Source organism: Cnephaeus nilssonii, assembly GCF_951640355.1.
Source record: "Cnephaeus nilssonii genome assembly, chromosome: 7".
NCBI lineage: Eukaryota > Metazoa > Chordata > Mammalia > Chiroptera > Vespertilionidae > Cnephaeus > Cnephaeus nilssonii.
In genome coordinates, this window is record NC_137078.1 from 71,753,593 (window position 1) to 71,777,508 (window position 23,916).

The 23,916-nt window shown below is 40.2% G+C and overlaps 1 protein-coding gene across 1 annotated transcript; it reads right to left on the reverse strand.

Moving 5' to 3' along the window:
* TMEM59 (transmembrane protein 59) lies at window positions 1-23,854 on the reverse strand. The gene is made up of 8 exons (XM_079776645.1): window positions 23,592-23,854; window positions 18,519-18,624; window positions 15,882-15,976; window positions 13,961-14,113; window positions 10,937-11,018; window positions 8,878-8,959; window positions 4,521-4,629; window positions 1-303 (listed from the first exon to the last, which is right to left on the reverse strand). Exons 1-8 carry the CDS (start codon window positions 23,778-23,780, stop codon window positions 148-150), a joined length of 972 nt encoding a protein of 323 aa, XP_079632771.1. The 5' UTR covers window positions 23,781-23,854; the 3' UTR covers window positions 1-147.
* Between the last annotated feature and the right edge of the window lie 62 nt (window positions 23,855-23,916).

Here is a 23,916-nt window from a genome sequence, read left to right on the forward strand (position 1 = left end):
TAGTCTTCTCAGATTTGGGTAACTTTATTTTCATTTGATAGTGATTTTTAAGCCCTATAGTCAATGAAACCAATTTTAAAAGCTCTATGAGAAATGAATATTTAGATAGCTATTACACTTTTCTTAAAAAAAAAAAAAAGAAAAAGCTTAAATTTCTGAATGAGCAAGATTCACTTTTGTGGGTAGAGGCCCTGCTTCTTCATGATCTTCCACTTGAGATCTAACAACCACAAGAGAAGAAGCTGGATATCTGTTTAGTTTTTGTTCATTCACAAATTCCAGGTCACCATAGATACTCAGCTTCTGCAAAAGAAAATCAATGCATATTAGAATTTGGATAATTAGAAACCTCACTAAGTCTTCCAACACTAAGTCTTCCAATAACAATTTAATCTATGGGTATTTTGTTAAATAAATAAATAAATAAACAAATAAACAAATAAATAAACAAATAAATAAATAAATAAATAAATAAATAAATAAATTTCTATAAATGTCCTCAAGAATGAAGAATGCTTTTACTCAAAGTGTTACAGATAGGTGATTCGGCTGCTAGTAATGGCAAAGAAAACTTTTCCACATGTCCCAAGTTAAAATATTTAGAAGCATAACAACAGAGTATCAAGAAAAACTGCTCAGGTTTAAATGGAGTTAGTGTTGTCATACCAAGAGCACTTATTTGGGATATTTGATTTTTTAAGTGATCCATTCCTTCAAGATCTTACCTCTCCGACCAACTTGTCTAATGATTTGGAGTAAGTTTCTCTGCTACTAAATGTTTTAACAATATATTTGGAAAATATGTGCTATTTTAAAAGGCTGTGAGAACAAAGAATTTACATGAAACATTTTAACACTGAAAGGTCTTCACAAACATATAAAAGCTCCTTAAATTATTATCATATCCAAGAAGATAGTAAAACAACAAAAGAATGAAAGCATAAAATAGAGTCATTGCAAATGTCATAGAACTCACTGGAGTATAACAGTTATGTCTAACATCCTTTGAAAGTAGGTCTATTTAGATGTAGGTTATCTCCTAAAAGCAGAAAAGCTAAATGACAAGTATTTACTAAGAAATAGGATATTTGTTGTTAACTCCTACAGCAATACATCTGTGTGTCATGAGTGCTGCCCTCTTGCCAGCCCGGCACACCCTTCCCCCTAACCCCCCCCCCCCCCCACCAACACCGCTCCTTCTGCTGTTCAGTCGATTTGCATATTAGGCTTTTATTATATAGGATAGGATATATGGTTGAACACAACATTAATACCTAGCCAAAGTGTGGTTTCACATACAAAGTAAAGCCTAAAGTGAATGATTCCAAATGGTTCTTTTCCACACATTTTTCTAGAAAATAAATCTTCTTAGAAAAGTCTAGCTCTTTGAGGTTATAGCCATAATTTTAATTGTTAAGTATAGGAAGAAGAGCTCTAGAGAGGAGCAAGAAAGTAACATCGTAAGGCAGATATTTGTAGGAAATGTAACAGGTATCAACAGGACTCCATATGGGTGTTGATTCTTTAGACGCTATGATCATAGGAATGTAGGGGGCATATGTGGGAAAAGTGAGTTGTTCCCCAAAGAATTTGAAAATAAGGGGAGAGAATTTCTTACAGAATTAAAGCTATACAATCAAAATTTATCATAGCAGAGACAACATCTAAAAGGAAAAGAAAGATCAAGTCATCTGAAAGGAAAGTTCCCCAAATCTATAAGATACAACCAAAACCACAATGAGAAGCATTGATATGTCTAAACAACACCAGAATAGGAGATTGCTTGCATAGATAAAGAGATAAGAGAGGAAAACAATGAAATGTCCATTTAAAACTATTTGGATAGAAAGTGCTCAAATTATGGGGGGGGCAATGGCAAGATATGTATACATATAATACCTTAATAAAAAAAATTGGGAAAAAAAAAAAGAAAGTGCTCAAATTAGTCAGTAGGCCTGGGGACCAGAATCCAGGTTGTAGTAGATTTATCAAGGTAAATTTCACCTGAGGCCAGCCATTCTGTCTTTCTTGGCAATAATCAGACCAATCTATATGTGTATCTTTTTTTCTTTTAACTTAGGGGTAAGGAGAAGGAACTAATGATGTAAAAAGGAAGGAATAAAGTGCCATATGGTGGAGAGGTCAACAAAGATTTATTACTATGGATTTGTAGCTTTTTTGCCATAGGATTTAGAGTACATGGGGTAACTAAAGGAAGTAATAGGCAACAAAAATCCTATGTAAGATGGGTAATTTCATTTTATCAGAAATAATGAAATGACTAAAATATGGACATCAGCACTAAAAATAACACAAGTAATGGAGCAAGAGGATGTCATTAGTATACTCATATCATAAGCAGATGAGTTTTACAGAAATTTACACAATCTCTAATACTTCAATTCCTGATCCTGCTCAATTTTATCTATTTAGTCTATTCTCCTAATTTAAATTCTTTCAATCAAGTTAGTTCCTTACAGTACTTCCCTGATAATTGGCTTATTCTTGTCTGTACCTAGGAAAATTGTCTACCCTCTTCTCTGCTAATTCATATCTACCCATTCTTCAAAGTTCAGGTCAAGATCCACATTATCTAAAAGCCTTATCTGAAAATCCAGCACGTGGTGTCTGCTTTCCTTAACACTTTGAACATTTATTATTTGTACCACTTAAAATCTTTATCAGCCATAGGAAAGATGGTAAACAGGAAAAACAGGAGTTGTGAATCAAAAGATGAGCTAATTCTAGCCTCAATACTTTCAACTGCTGTGCAATCCCAGGAGGTTAACTGGCTTTGTAAGCCTGCTAACCTACCTATAAAATAGATAGTAGAACATACTGTAGAGTACTGCTGGATATGGAAGATATATGAAAATACTTTATAAAATTTACAGAACTATATAAGTTTTCAACATTATCCTGTTCCAATTTCTAGCTGTCTGTATCACATATCTTTTTAAAAAATATATATTTTATTGATTTTTTACAGAGAGGAAGAGAGAGGGACAGAGAGTTAGAAAAATCAATGAGAGAGAAACATCCATCAGCGGCCTGCTGCACACCCCCTACTGGGGATGTGCCCGCAACCAAGGTACATCCCCTTGACCGGAATCGGACCTTTCAGTCCGCAGGCCAACGCTCTATCTACTGAGCCAAACCGGTTAGGGCTATATCACATATCTTAAAAAATCCTATATAATAAAAGCCTAGGTGGCCCTCGCGCGACACCGTCACAAGATGGCTGTGTGCACAGTGGAGGCGGGGCCCGGCGGCCACTCCGCGTGGTGAGGCCGATCCCAGCGTCTCTGCCGCCTTGCGTGGAGGAGGCGGGTCACGGCAGGGGAGGGCAGTTGTGGGCGATCAGGCCAATAGTGGAGGGCAGCTGGGGGCGATCAGGCCAGCAGGGGAGGGCAGTTGGGGAGATTGGGCAGGCAGGGGAGGACAGTTGGGGGCGATTGGGCCGGCAGGGGAGCAGTCAGGCGTCAATCAGGCTGGCAGGGGAGCGGTTAGGGGGCAATAAGGCTAGCAGGCAGAAGCGGTTAGGGGCAATCAGGCAGGCGAGCGGTTAGGAGCCAGCAGTCCTGATCGGGCCTAAACTGGCAGTTGGACATCCCCTGAGGGGTCCCAGATTAGAGAGGGTGCAGGCCCGGCTGAGGGACCACCCCCCCATGCATGAATTTTGTGCACTGGGCCTCTAGTAAAATATAAATCTTAATTATTCATGCATAAATCTTATATTAAAACCTATCTTTATAGTCTGTTAAGATAAAACTGTTCAAGCACCATGCTAGGCACATGCCAACTACTTATTAGATTCTATTTTAACTTTACTCCTTTCTTCTTTTCACTCTTTTTCTATTGCACTTTCAAAGCAAAAGACAACTGAAGTTTATTTCATTTGGAGTTGAGTTAGCCCATATTTATTATATAAATAACTTTCTTTCCTTGAAAGCTAAATTGAATAATCAAATTATAGACTTTTCCAAAATAAAACTCCTTTATCTTAAAAGTTACATTTCTTGGGTCAATTAAATTTTCATTACCAAGGAAGTCATGATAGTTTTCTCTCTCTTTCAGGGTTAGATTCCAGAACAAACGAACTCAAAATCAAACGCTCTAGACTTGCTGCTTCTAAAGCAGCAATTACTCTTTAAAATTTGTGGCAATTAGTTTAAAATGTTAAGTGGGTATACAAGACTTCTTTCTTAAATATCACCTTAGAAACGGACGTCAACAGGTTCTTTTCAGGCTTACAGAACCAGGGAGAGAAACACTTTAAACCAGCCAACACGTATGTAACTATGGTAGTTAGCTTTTACAGAAAACTGGAACAGTGATTCTTGTGCTGCAAACCTGTAATTTTCATGTGTACCAACCCCCAGGTATGTGACTGAAACCACCAAATCTTCTCTCATTCTATTAGTAGAGAGGCCTTGTTTTTCTAGTTAAAAAAAAATAGGCATTTAAAATGATTAATCATATGTCTCAGTCTTCAAATAGGGTATTAGAATTAAATCTACCTCAGAGGGAACATACTGCTCCACAGCTGTAGCAACAGTTGCACAACAAATCCAGAGCAATACCATCACCGAGAGGACAAGAGTTGTGGTTAAAATCCACCCAGAGTTACTGAAAAAAAAAAAAAAAAGAAAGAAAGAAGGAAATATCAACAATTAGTCATGTTACAATTTCGTAATATAAGAAACAGGAGATTCTTGATAATTAAAGGCAATCAAGATTATGTACTTATTTTAATAATCTAATTAAAGCTTTATGATTACTACCTTTAAAACTATTTTTTAAAAAAATACTTATAGAAGGAACTATTATAATAGATATTAGGGTGGTATGAAACCCTTCCCTCCATTTCTCAAGTTTCTGTAACATGGCTGCATCACTTTTGCAACTTAAAAAAAATCAGACATACTGGCTTTTTGTTAAATGTATGAAATTAAAGCAATTATTGTCAAGGGCAATTTTAAATTACTAAATGAGATAAGAAAAATGCAAGTGTCCTATAAATTATACACTGCTATAAAATTTTATATGTATTATTTTGCAAGGTATTATGATACTAGCTTTAAGAAAACCCAATATCCCAGAATTAAGGTATAGAATAGGTAAATTATGAAATTATCATTTGTTTTACAAAGGGATTACAACAGGCTTCCAGAAGTTAGCTTCTCTAGAGCATTTCAAATATTTAATCTGCCATAATTTACTTACAATTCAAAAGAGTACATCTATTATGAAGTATTCTGCACCCATTGCAGCACATCTTAGTAAAGATAAAGTTACATGTTTCTTATGATTAAAATATTTTTTTTAAATATGTTTTTATTGATTTCAGAGAGAGGAAGGGAAAATGAGAGATAGAAATATTGATCGGCTGCCTCCTGCATGCCCACTACTGGGGATCAAGCCTGAAACCCAGGCAAGTGCCCTGTCTGGAAATCGAACCATGACCTCCTGGTTCATGGGATAACCCTGGTTCATGGGACGAAGCTCAACCAACTGAGCCACGTCAACTGAGCTGATGAAAATATCTTTTTAAAAAAATAGTACTTACTGATTTCAGAGAGGGAGAGAGATAGAAACATCAATGATGAGAGAATCATTGATTGGCTGCCTCCTGCACACCCCCAACTGGGGATCGATCCTCAAACCTGGGCATGTGCCCTTGACCAGAATCGAACCCAGTACCCTTCAGTCCGCAGGCCAATGCTCTATTTACTGAGCCAAATTAGCTAGGGCTGATTAAAATGTATTTTTAAAAAATATATATATTTTTATTTGATTTCAGAGAGGAAGGGAGAGATAGAAACATCAATGATCAAAGAGAATAATCTATCCACTGCCTCCTGCACACCCCCTACTGGGGATCTAGCCCACAACCCGGGCATGTGCCCTTGACCAGAATTGAACCCAGGACCCTTCAGTCTGCAGGCCGGTGCTCTATCCACTAAGCCAAACCGGCTAGGGCTGATTAAAATATCTTAATGTAGAAAGCCAGTTACAAGAATCAGCAACTAAAACTTTTTCTATAATTGACCTATTGTTTGCCAAACTATAAATTAAGATTCCAAGAACAGGAATAAGTCAAGCTATTTTTAAATATTTAAGAGTCTAATTCTGAAAAACTATGTAATTAGAAAATTGGACAATTTTCACATCTGGGCTCATCCAACACTGCCTAATAAAAGATATCATCACAACCCAGTCACCTGATGGTTTGCCAACACTTGAACATGCTAAGGAAAAAGCATGCACTCACTGCTTGTTTCTTAGCAAAAGAGATAGACTTTGGAAAATGTATCTAAAAGCAGGGAATTCCTACAAGATGCTTTAAGTATTCCAATTTAGCAAGATAGTAAAAATATTTTTAATAAAAAAATACCTAATTTACATATCCCAGCCCTAACCTGGTACTGAGGAATTCCCTTCCATGAAATGATGTATTTGATATCTGGATTCCAATCACAACTAGTTAAGCCAGAAAATTAAGACTCATTTTATTTAAGTCAATCCACTTCTTTAACCTCTACAACAAAATAATCCTACAAGATTCTCCATCATCTCCTATTCTTACCTACTGCCCTAGTTCAGATCTCGTTAATTTCTTGCCTGGTTTACCCAAGTTGTTCAACATGATCCTCTATCCTTCACAAGGCCTCTTCCTGATATTAAAAATGATTACTTTCCTGCCTGGCTGGTGTTGCTCAGTGGTTGAGCGTCAACCCATGAACCAGGACGTCACGGTTAAGTTCCTTGCAGGCACATGCCCGGGTTGTAGGCTTGATCCCCAGTAAGGGGAGTGCAGGAGGCAGCTGATCAACAATTCTCTCTTATCATTGATGTTTCTCTCTCTCTCTCTCCCTCTCTCTGAAATCAATAAAAACATGTTTTTAAAAAATGATTACTTTCCTCCTCCTATCTAGCTCCAGGCAACCTGGTTTGGTCAAATCTCTCAATCAAATGTGCTACAATTAGCAAAAAACTCTAGTCATCATTTAAGACATTTCTATCTCTGTAAATCCTCCCTTTGAAACCTGTAATAGACTTAGTACTCCTGGTACTCTACATATAAGAGGTATGTGTATACATAAAATATCTATCAATCATTGTTGTTTTGTTACTATCTGTCTTTTTCTACTATATTTGAGAACTCCATAAAGGTAGACTGAACATCTTTTAAGTCTCACATCCCTAACACAGTGCCTGGCACATAATAGACTCTCCAAAAAGAAATGGCAAGTGAAAAAACGAGTTTGATCTCAATTTCCATTCTGGAGGCCAAGGACAACTTCATATCAACTATATGATATAATAAAAAGAAGCACTGTAGTAAGGGTCAGAAGATCAGATTCCACTGACTGGCTAGGCGATCTTACCTGCAATCATGGAAAAATCATGATCCTTTAAAGAGCAAACAGCTATGGTAGAATAGAATGAGAAGAAGATACAGAATTTGAAAACCTAGATTTGAATTTTAATATAGTAGATATATAATCTTGGGGTAGTGGATTCACCTCTCGGATTTACCTACTTATTACAGTAGAAAGCCAGTTCTAAGAGTCAAATGAGATCATTGAGGGGGGAAAAGCATTTAAAAAAGAATTCTTTTTATTAAAATGTAGGATACTATCATATTTAGCTTTCATAAAACTATCAAATTGCAACAAAAATCCTAAATACTGGAGAGAGAAAAATGTCCTTTTTTAAGCAAATCAAAAGCAGGTTTAGAAATGAAAGGAAGGGAAATTTTAAAGTTAAATCCTTATTTTCTCACCCAGTCTTTAAAGACTTTTGTTCAGTAAAAGGTATTCATTTTTAGATTCCAATATGACCCTACTGACATCTGATAAAACCTAAGAAACTATTTCTATCACAAGAAATTACAGGAAGCATGCAGTTTGGACTACTGCAGTGTTACACCTGAGACAGAACATAGTGTGAGACTGTGAGGGCAAGCATCTGTATACTGTTCTACTCGAGGGCTTGGCGTGGTATCTGACACAGTCAATAGTTACCAATAAGTGTTAAGACCCACTTTCTTTCCCCTTTTCTTTTATTGGTGGGGGAGAAGTATGGAGGGAGGGCTCATATCATAACTCCTTGCAGGAGTGCAAGCACACATAATTTGATAAAACGCTCTTCACCCTCAGAAGGCTTGATAGTCCTTCCTAGGACATAACATACCCATTCCCCCTTCTGCCCACTTTTCCTTGCTAGCCTTAAGAGTCCTTGGCATACAGTTGATATTCCTTCTTAGCATAGAACATGAAGCCTTCCTTAGTCTATAGCCTTATCTACCTTTCCTAGCCTTATATGTGGCCATGCAGCTAAAAACAAAAATCTGATCTCCAAAACATTAACATATACTTAAGAAGCACATTTCTTAACATAAATCAGGGAATCCTAAAAAGAAAGTTTTTATACTGTGAAAAAAACTATGGTTATATTAAACTGCTTGGGTTTTATTAAACTAGTATGCATATCACATTTCATTTATTATTAAATCCTCACCTTAGAATATGTTTATTGATATTAGAGAGAGGAAGGGTGGGAGGGAGGGGGAGAAAGAGAGAAACATTGATCAGTTGCCTCCTGCATGTGCCCCGACTGGGAATCAAACCTGTGAAACCTCTGGTGCATGGGACAATGCTCCAACCAACTGAGCCACACTGGCCAGGGCTGCATATTACTTTTTAAGAAATTAAAATATCCAAAAGTAGACGTTTGGTAGGAAGAAAGTAAATTTTTCTTTCTTTTTTTTACTTTTGAGCAGCTAATAACATTTTAAAATAATAAAAAGGAATATATCTGATATAAGCCAGATTTTATTTCCTATACCCATTAATAAAGAGGAATACATACAGAGAGAGGCATCTTAAAAAGCCATCACTTTCTCCATCTTCAAGAAAGTTCCTGTGTGCTTGTGAACTTCTCATTTGTAGATCTGGTGAAATAACAAGGCACATGTTTGATATCTTATACTCCAAAAGACAGTCCCAAATGACTACTTTTAGATCTATACATTTAATAATGAATGCAAGTTCCTATGGCACATCAAAAACCAAATAGATATTCTACTACATTAAGGGTTTCCTATTTTATTTCCCAACTAGTGACCTGGTGCACGAAATTCGTGCACATTAAAAGGGGATTAATTAGAGGAAATAATTTAATATTGCTATTTGCCCTTTCTCTATAATAGAAGTGTCAGAGATGAAAGAAAATAAGTAAAATGTATATGAAAACCTTCCTCCTGTCAGAGTCTGGGGCACACCACGGGACCCAGAGTCAAGTTGCCGCCCACCCACATGCACCTCAAAATCATGTGAGACCCAGACCCGGCCAGCCCCCCCACATTGGGCTAGATCCAGACCCGGCCAGTCCCATCCAGGTCAAGCCCTGCTGGGCAGGGGGTGTAGCCTCAGGTGCCCTGGCCCAGCACCAGGACGGGGGTGTGTGGCCTGAGGTTCCCCAGCCCAGACCGGGGCGGGGGGCGTGCCTTGAGGTCCTCCATCAAGCCCTGCCAGGTGGGGGACACGGCCTGAGATCCCGTCAAACCCCGCTGGGTGGGGGGCGCAGCCTCAGGTCCCCCGGCCCAGCACCGGGATGGGGGTACAGCCTCAGGTCCCCCGTCAAGCCCCACTGGGCAGGGGTGCGGCCCGAGTTCCCCCGACCAAGCACTGGGGGTGCACCTTGAGGTCCCCCATCAAGCCCCACTGGGTGGGGGGCATGGCCTGAGGTCCCCTGTTAAGCCCAGCCAGGCAGGGGAGCGCAGCCTCAGGTCCCCTGGTCTGGTGCTGGGGTGGGGGAGCAGCCTGAGGTCCCCTAACCCAGCACCAGGACGGGAAGCGCACCTTGAGGTCTCCCGTCAAGCCCCGCCGGGTGCAGGGGGCGTGGCCTCAGGTCCCCTGGCCTGGCACTGGGGCAGGGGGTGCGACCTGAGGTCCCCCAGCCTGACACCAGGGTGGGGGACGCGGCCTGAGGTCCCCTGTCAAGCCCTGACGGATGGGGGGCACGGCCTGAGATCCCCTTTCAAGCCCTGCCAGGTGGAGGGCGTGGCCTGAGGTCCTGTCAAGCCCTGCTGGGTGGGGGACGTGGCCTGAGGTCCCGTCAAGCCCCACAGGGGTGGGGGAGGACGTAGCCTCAGGTCCCTGCTGATTGCTCGTTAAGGCTCCTTATGGGAACTTGGCCTCAGCTGTGGGTGCAGCCATCTTTGTGATGGAGTGATGGCCAATTAGCATATTCCCTCTTTATTAGATAGAATTCTCACTGACATTGAAGCTTTCAATTTAATTACATGTGGGCTTAAGTAACGGAATTTGGTTTATTCTAATGTAAAGTTAAAGATGCTTTATGTGCTATCATTATCCACCCAGCAAAATCATTAGAAAGTTAATTAAATCAGTATCTAAAGTAAGGTATAAGCTAGTACATTTTAAAAGGTAAGCTCAGCTTTAGGTTGATGTTTTATATTCCCATGAGTTAAAATTCACTTCTAGTATGGAAATCAAAATAGAATAGGAACTCATACTTTTAGGGTAGTTTCACTATTTGGTTTGTTTATTGGAATGTAACAGAATATTTCATTAGTTTATACTTACAACATCCTTCAAAGCAAACTAAATGGTTTTAAAATACAGGTTCTCAAAGTGTGGTCCCTAGACCAGCAGCATCAACAAAATCTGGCAATTTGTTAGAAATGCAAATTCTCAGGTCCTTTCCCAGATCTAGAATATTGGAGACTTTGGAGGTGGGACTCAGAGATCTGTTTTAATAAGCTATCCAGATCCTAATGCTCATTAAAGTTTGAGAACCACTCAAAGTTTTAGAAATTATTTGTTCATATTCTATTAGTGTAAAAACAATCACACAACGAATTCTACCACAACCAGATTTGATTGCTGCGTAAAAGAAAACTTACAGGACATTTTGCTTAGCGATGATTCTTTCAAATTTGTAGGCTCCTGTTCCAACTGTGATGCATACTGGATTTCTGGCTTAGACTAAAATGATAATGAAAGCAATTAAGTCATTTGTACTCTTTAAGCCTCTCTCAGTAACAAGTTGTGTAACACGCAATCTCTATAAACATTCAAATTGAGAAAAAGTAACAGAAGTATGGTATAAAAAAATAAAACATATTAACCACAATATACTTTAATTACACTTCCTAAATATCAGATCCAGTGCCTTGCAAACAGACAGACAGATTTTTGGCATCATCAAATATTTAGTTTAACTTCTTGACAGCATAAAAAAAGAAATAGAAAAAAGAACAAATTATAGCATACTGCATTAAATATCATACTCTGCAAAAATGAGTTCTAATTCTACTTGATCAGGAATAATTTAGGAGACTGCCAACATATTTGACTAAACACTTACTATCTCTATTTTTTCTCAGCTGAAACATTCCATTCTTCCCTAAGTGTAATTCATAAATTACAGCTAAATACTCCATACTCTACATATAGCACTGACCCTCTGGAGTGAGGGCTTCTTTATCCTAGTTACACTCAGGTTGACACAAGGAGAGAAACAGCTAATCTCACATCTAATCAGGAATGAATGAGGTCTCCACTCCAAGAGTCAATTTATGCTTTAACTTAAATAGCTTTAAGACACAAAACTTACTGATAAATTTAAAGAGAGAAAATCACATATTAGCTTTACAGTAAGCCACTCACTTAGTAATAATAATTAAAGGTTCACTTTAATTAATACCTGAGAGAAAGACAGTACCACAGCATAATTTGTGGGCTGGTAAATTTAAGAAATTTGCCCTGACCAGGTGGCTCAGTTGGTAGAGCATCGTCCGGTACACCAAAAGGTTGTGGTTTGATCCCCAGTTGGGGCACATACCAGAGGCTACTGATCATGTTTCTCTCTCACATTGATGTTTCTCTCTCTCTCTAAAAGAAAAAAAAAAAATCAATACAAACATATCCTCAGGTAAGGATTAAATTAAAAAAAATTAAGGAATTTAACTATAGAATTAAAAAGAAGACAATGTTGTAGGGTGGTATATGAGCCTAGGAGTTAAAGTGACCTGAGTCTGAAGCCTATTTTTGTTACTGACCTCAAACAAGGGTGTTTAAGGGTGACCTTAAACAAGTTAGACTCAGTTTCCTCATCAATAAAATAGGGATAATACAACCTCATGAAGTTGTTTGAAGATAAAATACATAAGTCCCTAGTACATAAGAACTTAAAAGAAGACTACTATTATTATCACACTAGAAGCCCGGTGCACAAAATTCGTGCACGGCAGGGGGTTGTCCCTCAGCCCAGCCTGTACCCTCTCCAATCTGGGACTCCTGGAGGGATGTCCGACTGCCCGTTTAGGCCCGATCCCGGTAGGATTGGGCCTAAACGGGCAGTCGGACATCCCTCTCACAATCCAGGACTGCTGGCTCCCAACTGCTTGCCTGCCTGCCTTTCTTATTGCCCCTAACCGCTTCTGCCTGCCAGCCTGATCACCCCCTAACCACTCTGCTGCCAGCCTGGTTGATGCTTAACTGCTCCACTGCCAGCCTGTTTGCCCCCAACTTTCCTCCTCTGCCAGCCTGGTCACCCCTAACTGCCCTCTCCTGCAGGGTTGATCACCTCCAACTGCCCTCCCTTGCAAGCCTGGTCCCTCTCAACTGCCCTCCCTTGCAGGCCTGGTCCCTCACAACTGCCCTCCCTTGCAGGCCGGGTGCCTCCCAACTGCCCTCTCCTGCTGGCCATCTTGTGGTGGCCATCTTGTGTCCACATGGGGGCAGGATCTTTGACCACATGGAGGCAGCTATATTGTGTGTTGCAGTGATGATCAATCTGTATATTATTCTTTTATTAGATAGGATAGAGGCCTGGTGCACGGGTGGGGGCCAGCTGGTTTGCCCTGAAGGGTGTCACAGATAAGGGTGGGGGTTCCCTTGGGGCGTGGGGCGGCCTGAGCGAGGGGCCTGTGGTGGTTTGCAGGCCGGCCACGCCCCCTGGCAACCCAAGTGGAGGCCCTGGTATCTGGAATTTATTTTCCTTCTACAATTGAAACTTTGTAGCCTGGAGTGGAGCCAAGCCTGGGGCTCCGGCAGCCATTTCTGTGGCAGTTAATTCACCTTCTACAATTGAAACTTTGTAGCCTTAAGCTGGTGAGCCCGGCCAGGGTGTGCAGAAAGCTTTGCTTCCCCTGTTGCCACCGGCAACCCTGGCCTGCTCTCTCAAGCTCCATTCTGCCACCATTTGTTTGAATTTGTTTACCTTCTATAATTGAAACTTTGTAGCTTGAGTGGAGGCTTAGGCCTGCAACGGCTATGGAAAGCTTGGCTTGCTCTGTTACCTGGGAAACCTTGCTCTCTGTGGCTGTAGCCATCTTGGATTGGGGTTAATTTGCATACCCGTCCTGATTGGCTGGTGGGCGTGGCTTATGTAGCAGAGTGATGGTTAATTTGCATATTACCATTTTATTAGAGAGGATCACATGGTAAATAATGAAGTAGGAAAAAAGTTACTTCTCTAGGCGGCAATATGCTTTTTCAGTAAGTTCTCTTATAAGAGTTATGAAGAAAAGCACTAAAAACAACTAAAAATTACATCATATTGCTTTTCTTTAATGTCCATATAGGATATAAATACATGCCACTATTTATATTCTAAGTATTTTAATTATTCCTGTTTCCCATATCTAGGTTTCATTTTTATCAATTTAGCCACTATACAATTTAGAAGATTCAGAGTTCTTATTAGGTAAGGACTAAGGGCTTTAGATAGGCTTCCAATAGGCAGATGGGAGTGTAAGTCACATTGTGCCGTGATGCCCAATGTTTTCGTTAGGCCAAATAAGTAATTATTATTTCATGATAAATATTTTTAAGTGACATGGCTCTATGCCAAGACATTCACTTGAGACATATACATTTACTGTTGTTGGTATTTAGATGAATATATGAAGAACAGTCGTCACCTGGAATATAACTAATTTTCCATCATCAGCTTGAAGATAAAAAGTCCATGAAGAGGTTATGAAGCTCTGTGCAGAGTCCATCATGCCACTCCAGAATGACCGTACCAGAGTTAGAGGGAAGAGTAGATGCATTTTTGGCATCAGAGACATGAGCTTTTTAAAAAAATTAATTCATAATAAATACATTATTATTTATATATATGTATATTCAAGAGAGCAACATAATCAAATCCTTATTAGGACAGGGTATAAAGCATTAAGTGAATCTACTATAATAATTAGCATTCAAGTAAACTCTTAGTTATCTATGCAAATTGATTATGGTAAAGCTGAAAATCCCTTTAATTTCTACCAAACGCATTTATAAGCTACCTGTCACCTGTATGAAAATAAAAGGCTTTTGAATCAGATAAAAAAATATGGAGACTCTTGCCCTGGTTGGTTTTCTCAGTGGTTAGAGCCCCAGTCCTCGGACCAAAGGGTCGTGGGTTTGATTCCCAGTCAAGGGCACATACTTTGGATGCAGGTTTGATCCCTGGTCCCAGTTGGGGCTCATGTGGGAGGCAACCAATCGATGTGTCTGTCTCACGTCAAATGTTTTTCTCTCTCTCTCCCCCCTCCTCCCTCCCTTCCACTCTGTCTGAAAATCAATGGAAAAATTATCCTTGGGTGAGGATTAAAAAACAACAAATATGGAGAATCTTAAGATTTGATTAAATAAGGCCTAGCAAAGCTCAAGAAATAGAAGGGGAAGGGATAAGTCACCCATTCTTATCTTTAATGCTTTCAAGTAAAATAAATCATGCCATAATTAACATCAATGAAAAAGAAGAAAAAAAAATCAATCAAAAGAATATATGCATACAATGTGAGACATCTGATAACACGGCAGGGTGAGAGAGTATTTATGGGCTGAATACATATATAGTAAGCTACTGATAGGAATTAACACTAATTGACATATCTCCCCTCCAATTCTGATTCATAAATGCACAAACATGCAATATCGTTGTTAAATGAAAGATTAGAAACAACCTACATGTCCAAAAATAAGGGAATGCTTATTAAATGATAAATTCATACAAAGGAATATGTAAAGAGTAGACATTCACTATGTATACTTTAATTTTTAAAAAAGAATGCATGTATATACATAAAATATATCTGTATTGGTAACTCTGACTACTTTAATGGAGAAAAATATAGGGGTAGGAGACTTATCACTATTTATTCTTTTTACCTTTTGAGTTTTTTATATCATGTGGGCTGTATTTTCTATACAAAAGTTAATAAAATCTAGAAAATTTCCCCAGTATATACAGAGTATAGAGTATGAGGGGTGGGAAATTATAACAGATGACATAGGAGAGGTAATCAGGAGCCAGGTTGTGATAAGTGGTTTGGACTTAAACTTGTATATAATGGGGAACAACTGAAATATATAAATAAGATAGGAGTAAGACATGATGAAATTTCCATTGAGAAAGTAAATATCTGGACATAGACTAAAAGATAACCTAGAGGGGGTTAGAGTGGGAAAGTAGTTTGGAAGTTAATTTAATTTAGTAATGTAGATGAGAAATGATGATGGTCTGAGTTAAGGTAATTGCAGTTGGGATGAAAAAAAGAGACTGAACTATCAATTTCCCTGAGCCTCAATTTTTTCATATGTAAAAGGGGGATAATATCTTCACTAGACAATGAGAAAAAACAAAGTGAGATTATGTATGTGAACATATCTTTTAACAGTAAAGCATCATAGAAAAATGTAATTGATTTGTCTGTGTGCAAATATATAATTTGTTTGCTGAAAACTAATTTAAAATATAATACTAAAATAGGATCAAGTGGGTGATAAATATTTCAATACAAGTAAGTGCAATACAAGCAGGCAATTTTGAAAGGCAGTTTTGTCTCATACTTGTTCTTGTCTCAACTCAGCAAATGGCAGCTGATTCTGGCAACCAAGATGGCAAGCATATTGCTCATCAGATTGGGAATATGCTTCTGTACATGCTGTAAGAGAAAAACAATCAAATTACAAGAAACAGACAGAAAGAAAGAAAGAAAAGGAATTTGGCATTTTATGAAGAAATCCTATATAATAAAAGGATAATATGCAAATTGACCGAACGGCAAATAACCAGTCACTATGATGCGCACTGACCACCAGGAGGCAGACACTCAATGTAGGAGCTGTCCCCCTGGTGGTCAGTGCGCTCCCACAGGGGGAGCATTGCTCAGCCAGAAGCCGGGCGAGCGCAACCATGGTGGCAGAAGCCTCTCCCGACTCCAAGGCAGTGCTAAGGAGCAGTGAGTCAAACGGTAAGGAGCAGTGAGCAGGCGGGTGGTAAGGAGCGAGGGCTCCCAGACTGCTAGAGGGATGTCTGCCTGCCAGCCTAGGCCCACTACCCATGGGGAGCTGGCAGGCAGACATCCCCTGAGGGGTCCCGGACTATGAGGGGGCACAGGCAGGGCTGAGGGACCCCCCCCCCCCCGCAAGTGCATGAATTTTTGTGCACTGGGCCTCTAGTTTATTATACTAAAACTAGAGACCTGGTGCATGAAATTTGCGCACTAGGGGGAGGGGGTCCCTCAGCCAGCCTGCACTCTCTTGCAGTCCAGGACCCCTCACGCCTTACCGCCCACCTGCTCGCTGCTCCTTAGCACTGCCGCGGAGGCAGAAGAGGCTCCCGCCACAGCGCTCACCAGCCATGAGCCTGGCTTCTGGCTGAGCAGTGCTCCCCACTGTGGGAGTACACTGATCACCAGGGGGCAGCTCCTGCATTGAGTGTCTGCCTCCTGGTGGTCAGTGTGCATCATAGTGACCAGCCATTCTGGTCGTTCCGCCGTAACAGTCGCTTAGGCTTTTATTATATAGATAACATTTCATCAATATGAATTTCCAAATTTGGTAATAGTAGCAAATGTATCCTGTCCCTATATAATAAAAGCGTAGTATGCAAATTGTCCCCTTGACTGGGAGGTCGTCCAGGAGTTCGACCAGGGGGCAAGGCCGGCCAGAGGAAGGGAGGGAGGCCCTGGCCGGTGGCGGCGGCAGGAAACCAAGGGAAGAGAGGGAGGCCCCGGTGGCGACAGGTGGCAGGAGGAAAGGAAGGAGGCCCCGGATGGCAGCCAGCAGCCAGCAGCCGCTAGGGACCCTACCAGTGCATAAATTTCGTGCACTGGGCCTCTAGTTATTTTAATAATACCCCTATTTTTTTATCGCCCACAAGTCAAATGTTTCAGGTATAAATCTATTAATTACACACTCAAGTTCCTATATGATGACATTTATAAGAGGGGAGCTTCATGCTAAGGTTTACACAGTGGAAAAAACATTGAACAGACAACCTCATTGAACAGGCAACCTCAAGTTTTGGCTCTATCATGTTGGTGGTTTATGTGACTTGGGCTAACTGTTTAACCTCTCTGTCTATTGAATTCCATAAGTCTAAAATGGAAATACAACCACCTACTTAATGGGGTTAAACAAAATAATATATTTTGGTGATTTACACAAATATATGATATTACTATTCGGAACTGGATCAGTTAGTTGAGAAACAAAGTTCTTCACATGGCAAAGAAAAAATAAAACAATTAGTTTAACACCCTAAATTCTAAGAAAATGGAACTTAGAAAATGTTCTACAGCAGGATTCTAAAGGTAAAATGGGTCTCTACCAGATATACTCTCTTCTTTTACCAGAGACATTTCTTTCTTATGATAGAACACTTCACCACTATAACAATCTTATTTTTCTTTCCAACCCAGTCATGTATTTGTAATATACTTCTCAAAGATGTTAGATAATAAACTGAACAGCATTATGCACATATAAAGATGGCCAGTTTCGGAGACTGAGCCATAAAAAATAAGGTTATGAGATCACAGAGGCTGGATGTTAGTCATGGCATAGTGATAAGGAGTAAGACACCTCCTGCTACACTGAATAAATGTAATGCAATGAATGGAGAAAATTCCATTATAGTTCTTTAAAAAGTTAAATGTCAATTTTGTCCTTATTACAGAGTTGTTGTTTTTTTATTAAACACCTCTTTCAGCAAAAATAAGAACAGTGGTTTAAGAGATGACAAAGACTGGTTACCTCTTTTATTGGCATGACCCACAAAAGAATATACTATTAAATACTGAGTCAAAGGCCTGATTCAATAAAAAAAAAAACTTGGAGCTAAGCTAACTAGCCAATGGTTGAAAGGCTTAGGAAAATTATATTAGCTCTTGAAAAGGTAGTGATGAATTATGGGAAGGCTAATTACTACAGCATTTGTCTAAACCAAATACTTGTTTAAACAAAGGTGTCCTATCCACAGTATAAAATAAACACTATCTCAACAAAAGATGAAATTTAAAGACCATAAAATTTCTAGCAGCAGCTACTAAACTCTTAACTTCATAACAATTAAAATATGCTGGATGACTAGTTTAAACATTATGCTTCTCAATTTCTGAGGAAAATACATTATAAGTATAACACAACTCAGAGAAAACATCAATGCTATAGACTGCTGATGTCATTAGCATAACATCTTACCAGATTCGCATTCCAATTTGGTCCGATTTAAATCAATTCCATCATCCACAAACTGACAAATTGAAAACAGCCTGCAACCTCTCTGACATGCGTACAACTCCTCTTCCTAGGGAATTCAAGAATAGGGAGGATTACAAAAAAATTATATATTTCCCTCAGGGAAAAAAGGTCAGAAGAAAGCAAAGTTAGTAGGTTTATTATAAACTGTCCATAAAAAATGTTATAACTGAAAGAAAAATGACAGGAGCCAGGTAATGCCCCAGACCTTTCCCCTATAAAGAAGTTTTAGTTTCTTGTTTATAAAGTGATACCAAAGAAAGAAGTCTAGTGAGTAAAATCACTCTTTTCCTATTGTTTCGTGGTGGTGGTGGTGGTGGGGAATTGAAAATAAAAATAACAACGACATAATCAGAACTTTAACAAAGATATAAATGAGTAAGCAAGTACCTTAGGACAAACAGCATACTTCTGCCGTAAATATTTATACAAATCATCAAGCTTATCAGGAAAAGTATCATGATTAGCTTCACATGGCCAATAGTGCTATAAAGGGCCCCACAAAGTGAGGTGTACATCTATATGAATACTTACATAAAAGGATTTTTAAAACTTGGCTTATTTACTAAAAACACAAACAAGAGCAACAGTACGCCATATGGGAAAGGCCAATGGAATTAGCCAGACCTGGATTGAAACCTTTTAGGTGAGTGACCCAGCACAAGTTATTTATCTAAATCTCAGTTTTTCTCATCATAAAAGGAGATAATAGCTATAAATTGTCTCCAACCCCCTCAGTACTGCTGGAAATAGCTATTCTTAGTACAGTACCTGGGACATACAAGGTACTCAATAAATGGTAGTGTTAATCATAATAATAGAGTTTTGAAAGAGAAAACAAGTTATAGGCATCATTGTATATGTGTGTGAGCTCAAGATAGGATATATTTTTCATTACTGGGAAATGTTACCTGCTTAGTTAAGACTAATGACAATGTCTTCAACAGGCTTTTCATCAATGAACTACATATAGTATTTGAAACAAACCAGTACATGTGGGGAAGCCCCCTCAACTTACTATGTGATCCACTGTGTACAAACTGGCGGGCACCAAAAAAGGGAAGGCAACAGCATGTGCATATACCAGTTTGCAACCAATGGAATACAAATTGCATTTCTTTCCAGCAGAGGATTAGTAAAATTTATGTAGCAGCAGCAATCCATTAGGAAGAGATGGCTGCAGTCTAATATTAAACAAGCTTTGAAGGCAGCACATTTTTGGACCTCAGTTCTAGTTGCATTTATTGTTAAGGTAAAACTGAAAGAATTTTAGCAATTAAAATAAATTTCATACCTGAGTAGCCTTTGCAGACTTTGTACAACAATGAAAGAATTTTCATGTCTTTGGAGTACCACATATTTCCTTATATTGCACAGAGGAAGCATGAGCCCATCATTAAGAGCTTTACTGAATGCCATTTCCTTTTCAGATATGTTTTCTTCTGTTAAACCAACCCAAATAAGCCCTCCAGTACCTTTTTTTTTTTTTAATCCTCACCGGAGGACATGCTTAGAGAAAGGAAGGGGAAGAGAGAGGGAGGGGAAGAGAGAGAGAGAAACATCCATAGGTTACCTTCTGTAAGTGCCCCACTGGGGGATTGAGACCTAAATCCAAGTATGTGTGTGCACAGGACGACACTCAACCAACTGAGCCACTCTGGCCAGGCTCCAGTACCATTTTTAGAAGAGAACATGTATGGCATGGTGAAAACAGTCTAGATTTAAAGCTCAGCCCCACCATTTGTACAATCTTGGGCAAGTAACCTAATCTCTCAGCCTCAGTTTCCTTACTTGTAAAACAGGGACAACAACTTATGTCAATCTTGAATATGAGGGCTGTATATTTTATATCCACAATATCATTAATATTGTGCTATACAAATAAATAGACATAACATTAATAATATATTTAATGAGCACCCATAACGTGCCAGGCACTGAACTAACACTTAACATCTGATACAACACTTGGCACAGAGTAGGCACTCAAAAATCAGTATGAAGAATCATATCCTTATTCTAAGTACGTGTTTCATGTTCTAGGTAATATTATTACTCTGAGTAAATGATTCATGCCCCATGTATCCCAAATGACTGGCAAGCTTTTATCAAATACTAGAGGCCTGGTGCACGAATTCGTGCATGGGGGGTGGGGTAAATGTCCCTCAGCCCAGCCTGCACCCTCTCACAATCCGGGAACCCTTGGGGCTTGGGGATGTCCAATTACCAGTTTAGGCCTGATCCCTCTCACAATCTGGGACCGCTGGCTCCTAACCACTCACCTGCCTGCCTCATAGCCCCTAACTGCTCACCTGCCTGCCTAATCGCCCCTAACTGCCTCTGCCTCAGCCCCACCGCCACGGCTTCATCCGGAAGGACTTCCGGCTTCATCCGGAAGGACTTCCGGAAGGTCTTTCAGCTGTCCGGTCTAATTAGCATATTACGCTTTTATTATTATAGATATTTTCTCTGATTTAGAGCACAAGGAAATGGTGCTCCCCAACAAATGGAATACCAGCTTAATAATTACAATGAATTTCAATGATACCATTTATAGATTTTATGTTCATTTTCACATCCTGAGCTAAGTAAAGCTAACTATTCTCTCATTATTCAGCACTTGGGCAGTTGCTGAGAATGCCACATATATTATCTTTAATTCTCACACTAGCTCTGCAGGGTGTGAAGGTTTTTTTCTGTAGCTGACAAAACAGCATAAGGAGAAGTGATCAGTAAGGACAAGGACACACAGATAGTAAAAGTGGAGCTGTGGATGGAACCTGGGTTTGTATGGTTCCAGAGCCCATACTTTGTAAAAAAAAAATATGACCAGGCTGGATCTAGTCAGCTTTGTTATTAACATAAACTTATGCCTCTTGTATTTAGACCCAGGCAAATTAAGCAACTGCACTTTTAAGGAAAGTTAAAGTGTAAAATACCATAATTTAAAAATAATTACTTACAAACAATTAGGGCATTCTACTTTCTTACAACAAAATACTTCTGAAAATAAGTCCTTAAAATAAGATTTCTATCTGCCAGCTACAAATGCCAGACCAAGAGAGGCTATGTGAGCTTGTAAATTCATCTAAATTCATTTCTTATATAACACACCGCTTTTTTTCCCCCTGAACTGCAAGTACAATAAGTGGGAGGAGGGCCAACAGAAATCAGTGAAACAAGTAAATTATTTTTAATAGAACTTTTTAATAAAAGGCAGTACAGTATAGCCAGTTTTAGGACTGAATTCCAACTACTCCACTAGTTCTTGGCTATGTGACCTTGGGCAAGTCACTTAACCGTTCAGAGCCTCAATTTCCTCAATTGTAAAACCCTACTTTGCAGGGTGGTTGTGAGAATTAGGGATAATGGGTAATCCCTCATCAAATCAGCTAACAGAAGGTAGACAGTTAATACATTTTAAGTCCAGTATTTACAGGAAGCCAGATGATTTAGAGTTCCTGGTGACAACAACTTTAAAGAATAAGTAAAAATAGCTTAGAGATCAGAGTATTTTAGGAAGGAGTGGATATTATAAAAGTACTTAAAAGTTGCAGAAACGTTTATCCTTTCAAATTACTTAGTTATTCTCCCAGGATTCCGGTTCATACTGCAAATTTGCTAGGAATAATCTCAGAAATAAAATCCAAAACCAAATAGTTGAATGATACAAAATTAGTCTCCATGCCAAACCAGGTCAAATCAATATTAATGAGTTTCCCCATACAATCCTCTCAGATGAGAGGTTTATAAGAGAAGAAGACAATGTATTTAGGGATAAGTATACATTAAGTCTGGAAATCAGAATTTCTCACTTCTCTCTCTTGCTATATTAGTCTCTGACTGAAAATTTTAGGAAAATACCCTCTCCCACATTTTGTCTTGAAAACTGATAATCCTCAGGCAATGTAAACAGACATATGGGAAGGGATAGCATTTAGAACTTTCCATTTTCAAAGACCTGAAAACACTCGCCAATAAGGAACATCCTAATTTCATGGGGCTTATCCTCGTGGTCACTTTATAAACTGAGAGAGCAAACAAAATGGGCTAGCCACACTAAGCAAACATAGAGATGAGGGAAAAACAAGAAGAAAAAGACCAGCAACATCACAAAAGCTCTTGCAAATGAAGGCAGTGGGGTGAGGAAGGCATATACCCAAATTATATGTGGGAAAGGGTGAGGGAGTTCACCCCACAATCTAGAATGTTGCGTAAACAGAGTTCTCAAGAAGCAAAAAAAAAAACAACTTGAGAAGCAGAATGGAATTAAGGAAAGACAGCACCTGTGTGTGTGTGGGGGGGGGGGGGGGGGCAGTGAAAGTAGGGTTACTCCTCTCCGCAAGCTGTGACCCCTTCCTTCTTCCCTGAGGGTTGGTCTCATTTCTTAACTCACTTCACTGAATGGTAAATTCTTTCAGTGCAGGTGTATCTACCTGCTTCTTCTCTAAGCCATCCCAGGCCCTAGTGGCAGCGCCCGGCACACAGTAATTCAATACCGGCGGAAAGCCCTTCCAGTGCGTCTCACAACTCCTCGGGCTGCTTCACACATTGCATACCGCAGTGGGATCGTCTCCTCGTCTGACTCCCGGAACAGACACTTAGCTCTCGGCCCAGGGAGGTGCTCAGTAAACATGGTTTATGAAGGAACCCTTTGTGGGCTTGCGTTTCGGCTCCTGCCCCCCGCCCCCGCCGTTCCTTAGGCTCCCTGAAGGTGAGGATCCGTATTAACAGTCAGCATCCTCCTCCCGCTTAGAGTGCACTGCTGCCCCGCAAGCTCGCTCTCTCATCTTCGTATCCCCGGCCCCCTCCAGGGTGGGTGCAGCACAAACTTCCGGCAATTATAGCGGGAGCGGATGCGAGTAGGGTTAGGGAGGAAAACAGGAGCGACACAGGTGGGAGACAGCGGTTGAATGGCGGATTCAACGGCCAGGTTCCCAGAGCCGACAGAGGAGCGGGAGGGCGGAAAGACGAACGGCCAGGGAAGGGTTGTAGCCCGGTTCGGACGGGCCCTACCTTGGGGTAGGTGTGCAAGGGGTAGGTCAACTGACAGGCCCGGTGGCAAGACGCCGTATCCCCCAAAACCGAGTCAAACGCTTCGGCCGAGGCGGTCCCCGAGCCTCCGGCCAGGGCCACGGTCAGCAGCAGCAGCGGCGGAAGCCCCAGCTGGGCCCTGACCCGGAGGCTCCCTCTCGGCACCGCCATTTTGTCTCTCTCTGTCACAGCAGCTCAGCTTGTTGCTGTTTTCTTTTCAGGATTTCCTCCTCCTTCCGGGGCCAGCCCCTTCCCCGCCCCCCCGGCTGCCGCTTCCGCCTCCGCAGTCCCGGTCAGAAGAGGTGGA

Excerpts from the sequence above, each read along its gene's own strand:
- TMEM59 (XM_079776645.1), bottom strand. The coding sequence starts at position 23,780 with ATGGCGGTGCCGAGAGGGAGCCTCCGGGTCAGGGCCCAGCTGGGGCTT. Across the intron at positions 14,114-15,881 it reads CTGAGTTGAGACAAGAACAA|CTCATGTCTCTGATGCCAAA; the intron begins GTATGAGACAAA and ends TTTTTTAAAAAG. Across the intron at positions 11,019-13,960 it reads GAAAATTAGTTATATTCCAG|TCTAAGCCAGAAATCCAGTA; the intron begins GTGACGACTGTT and ends TTATCATTTTAG.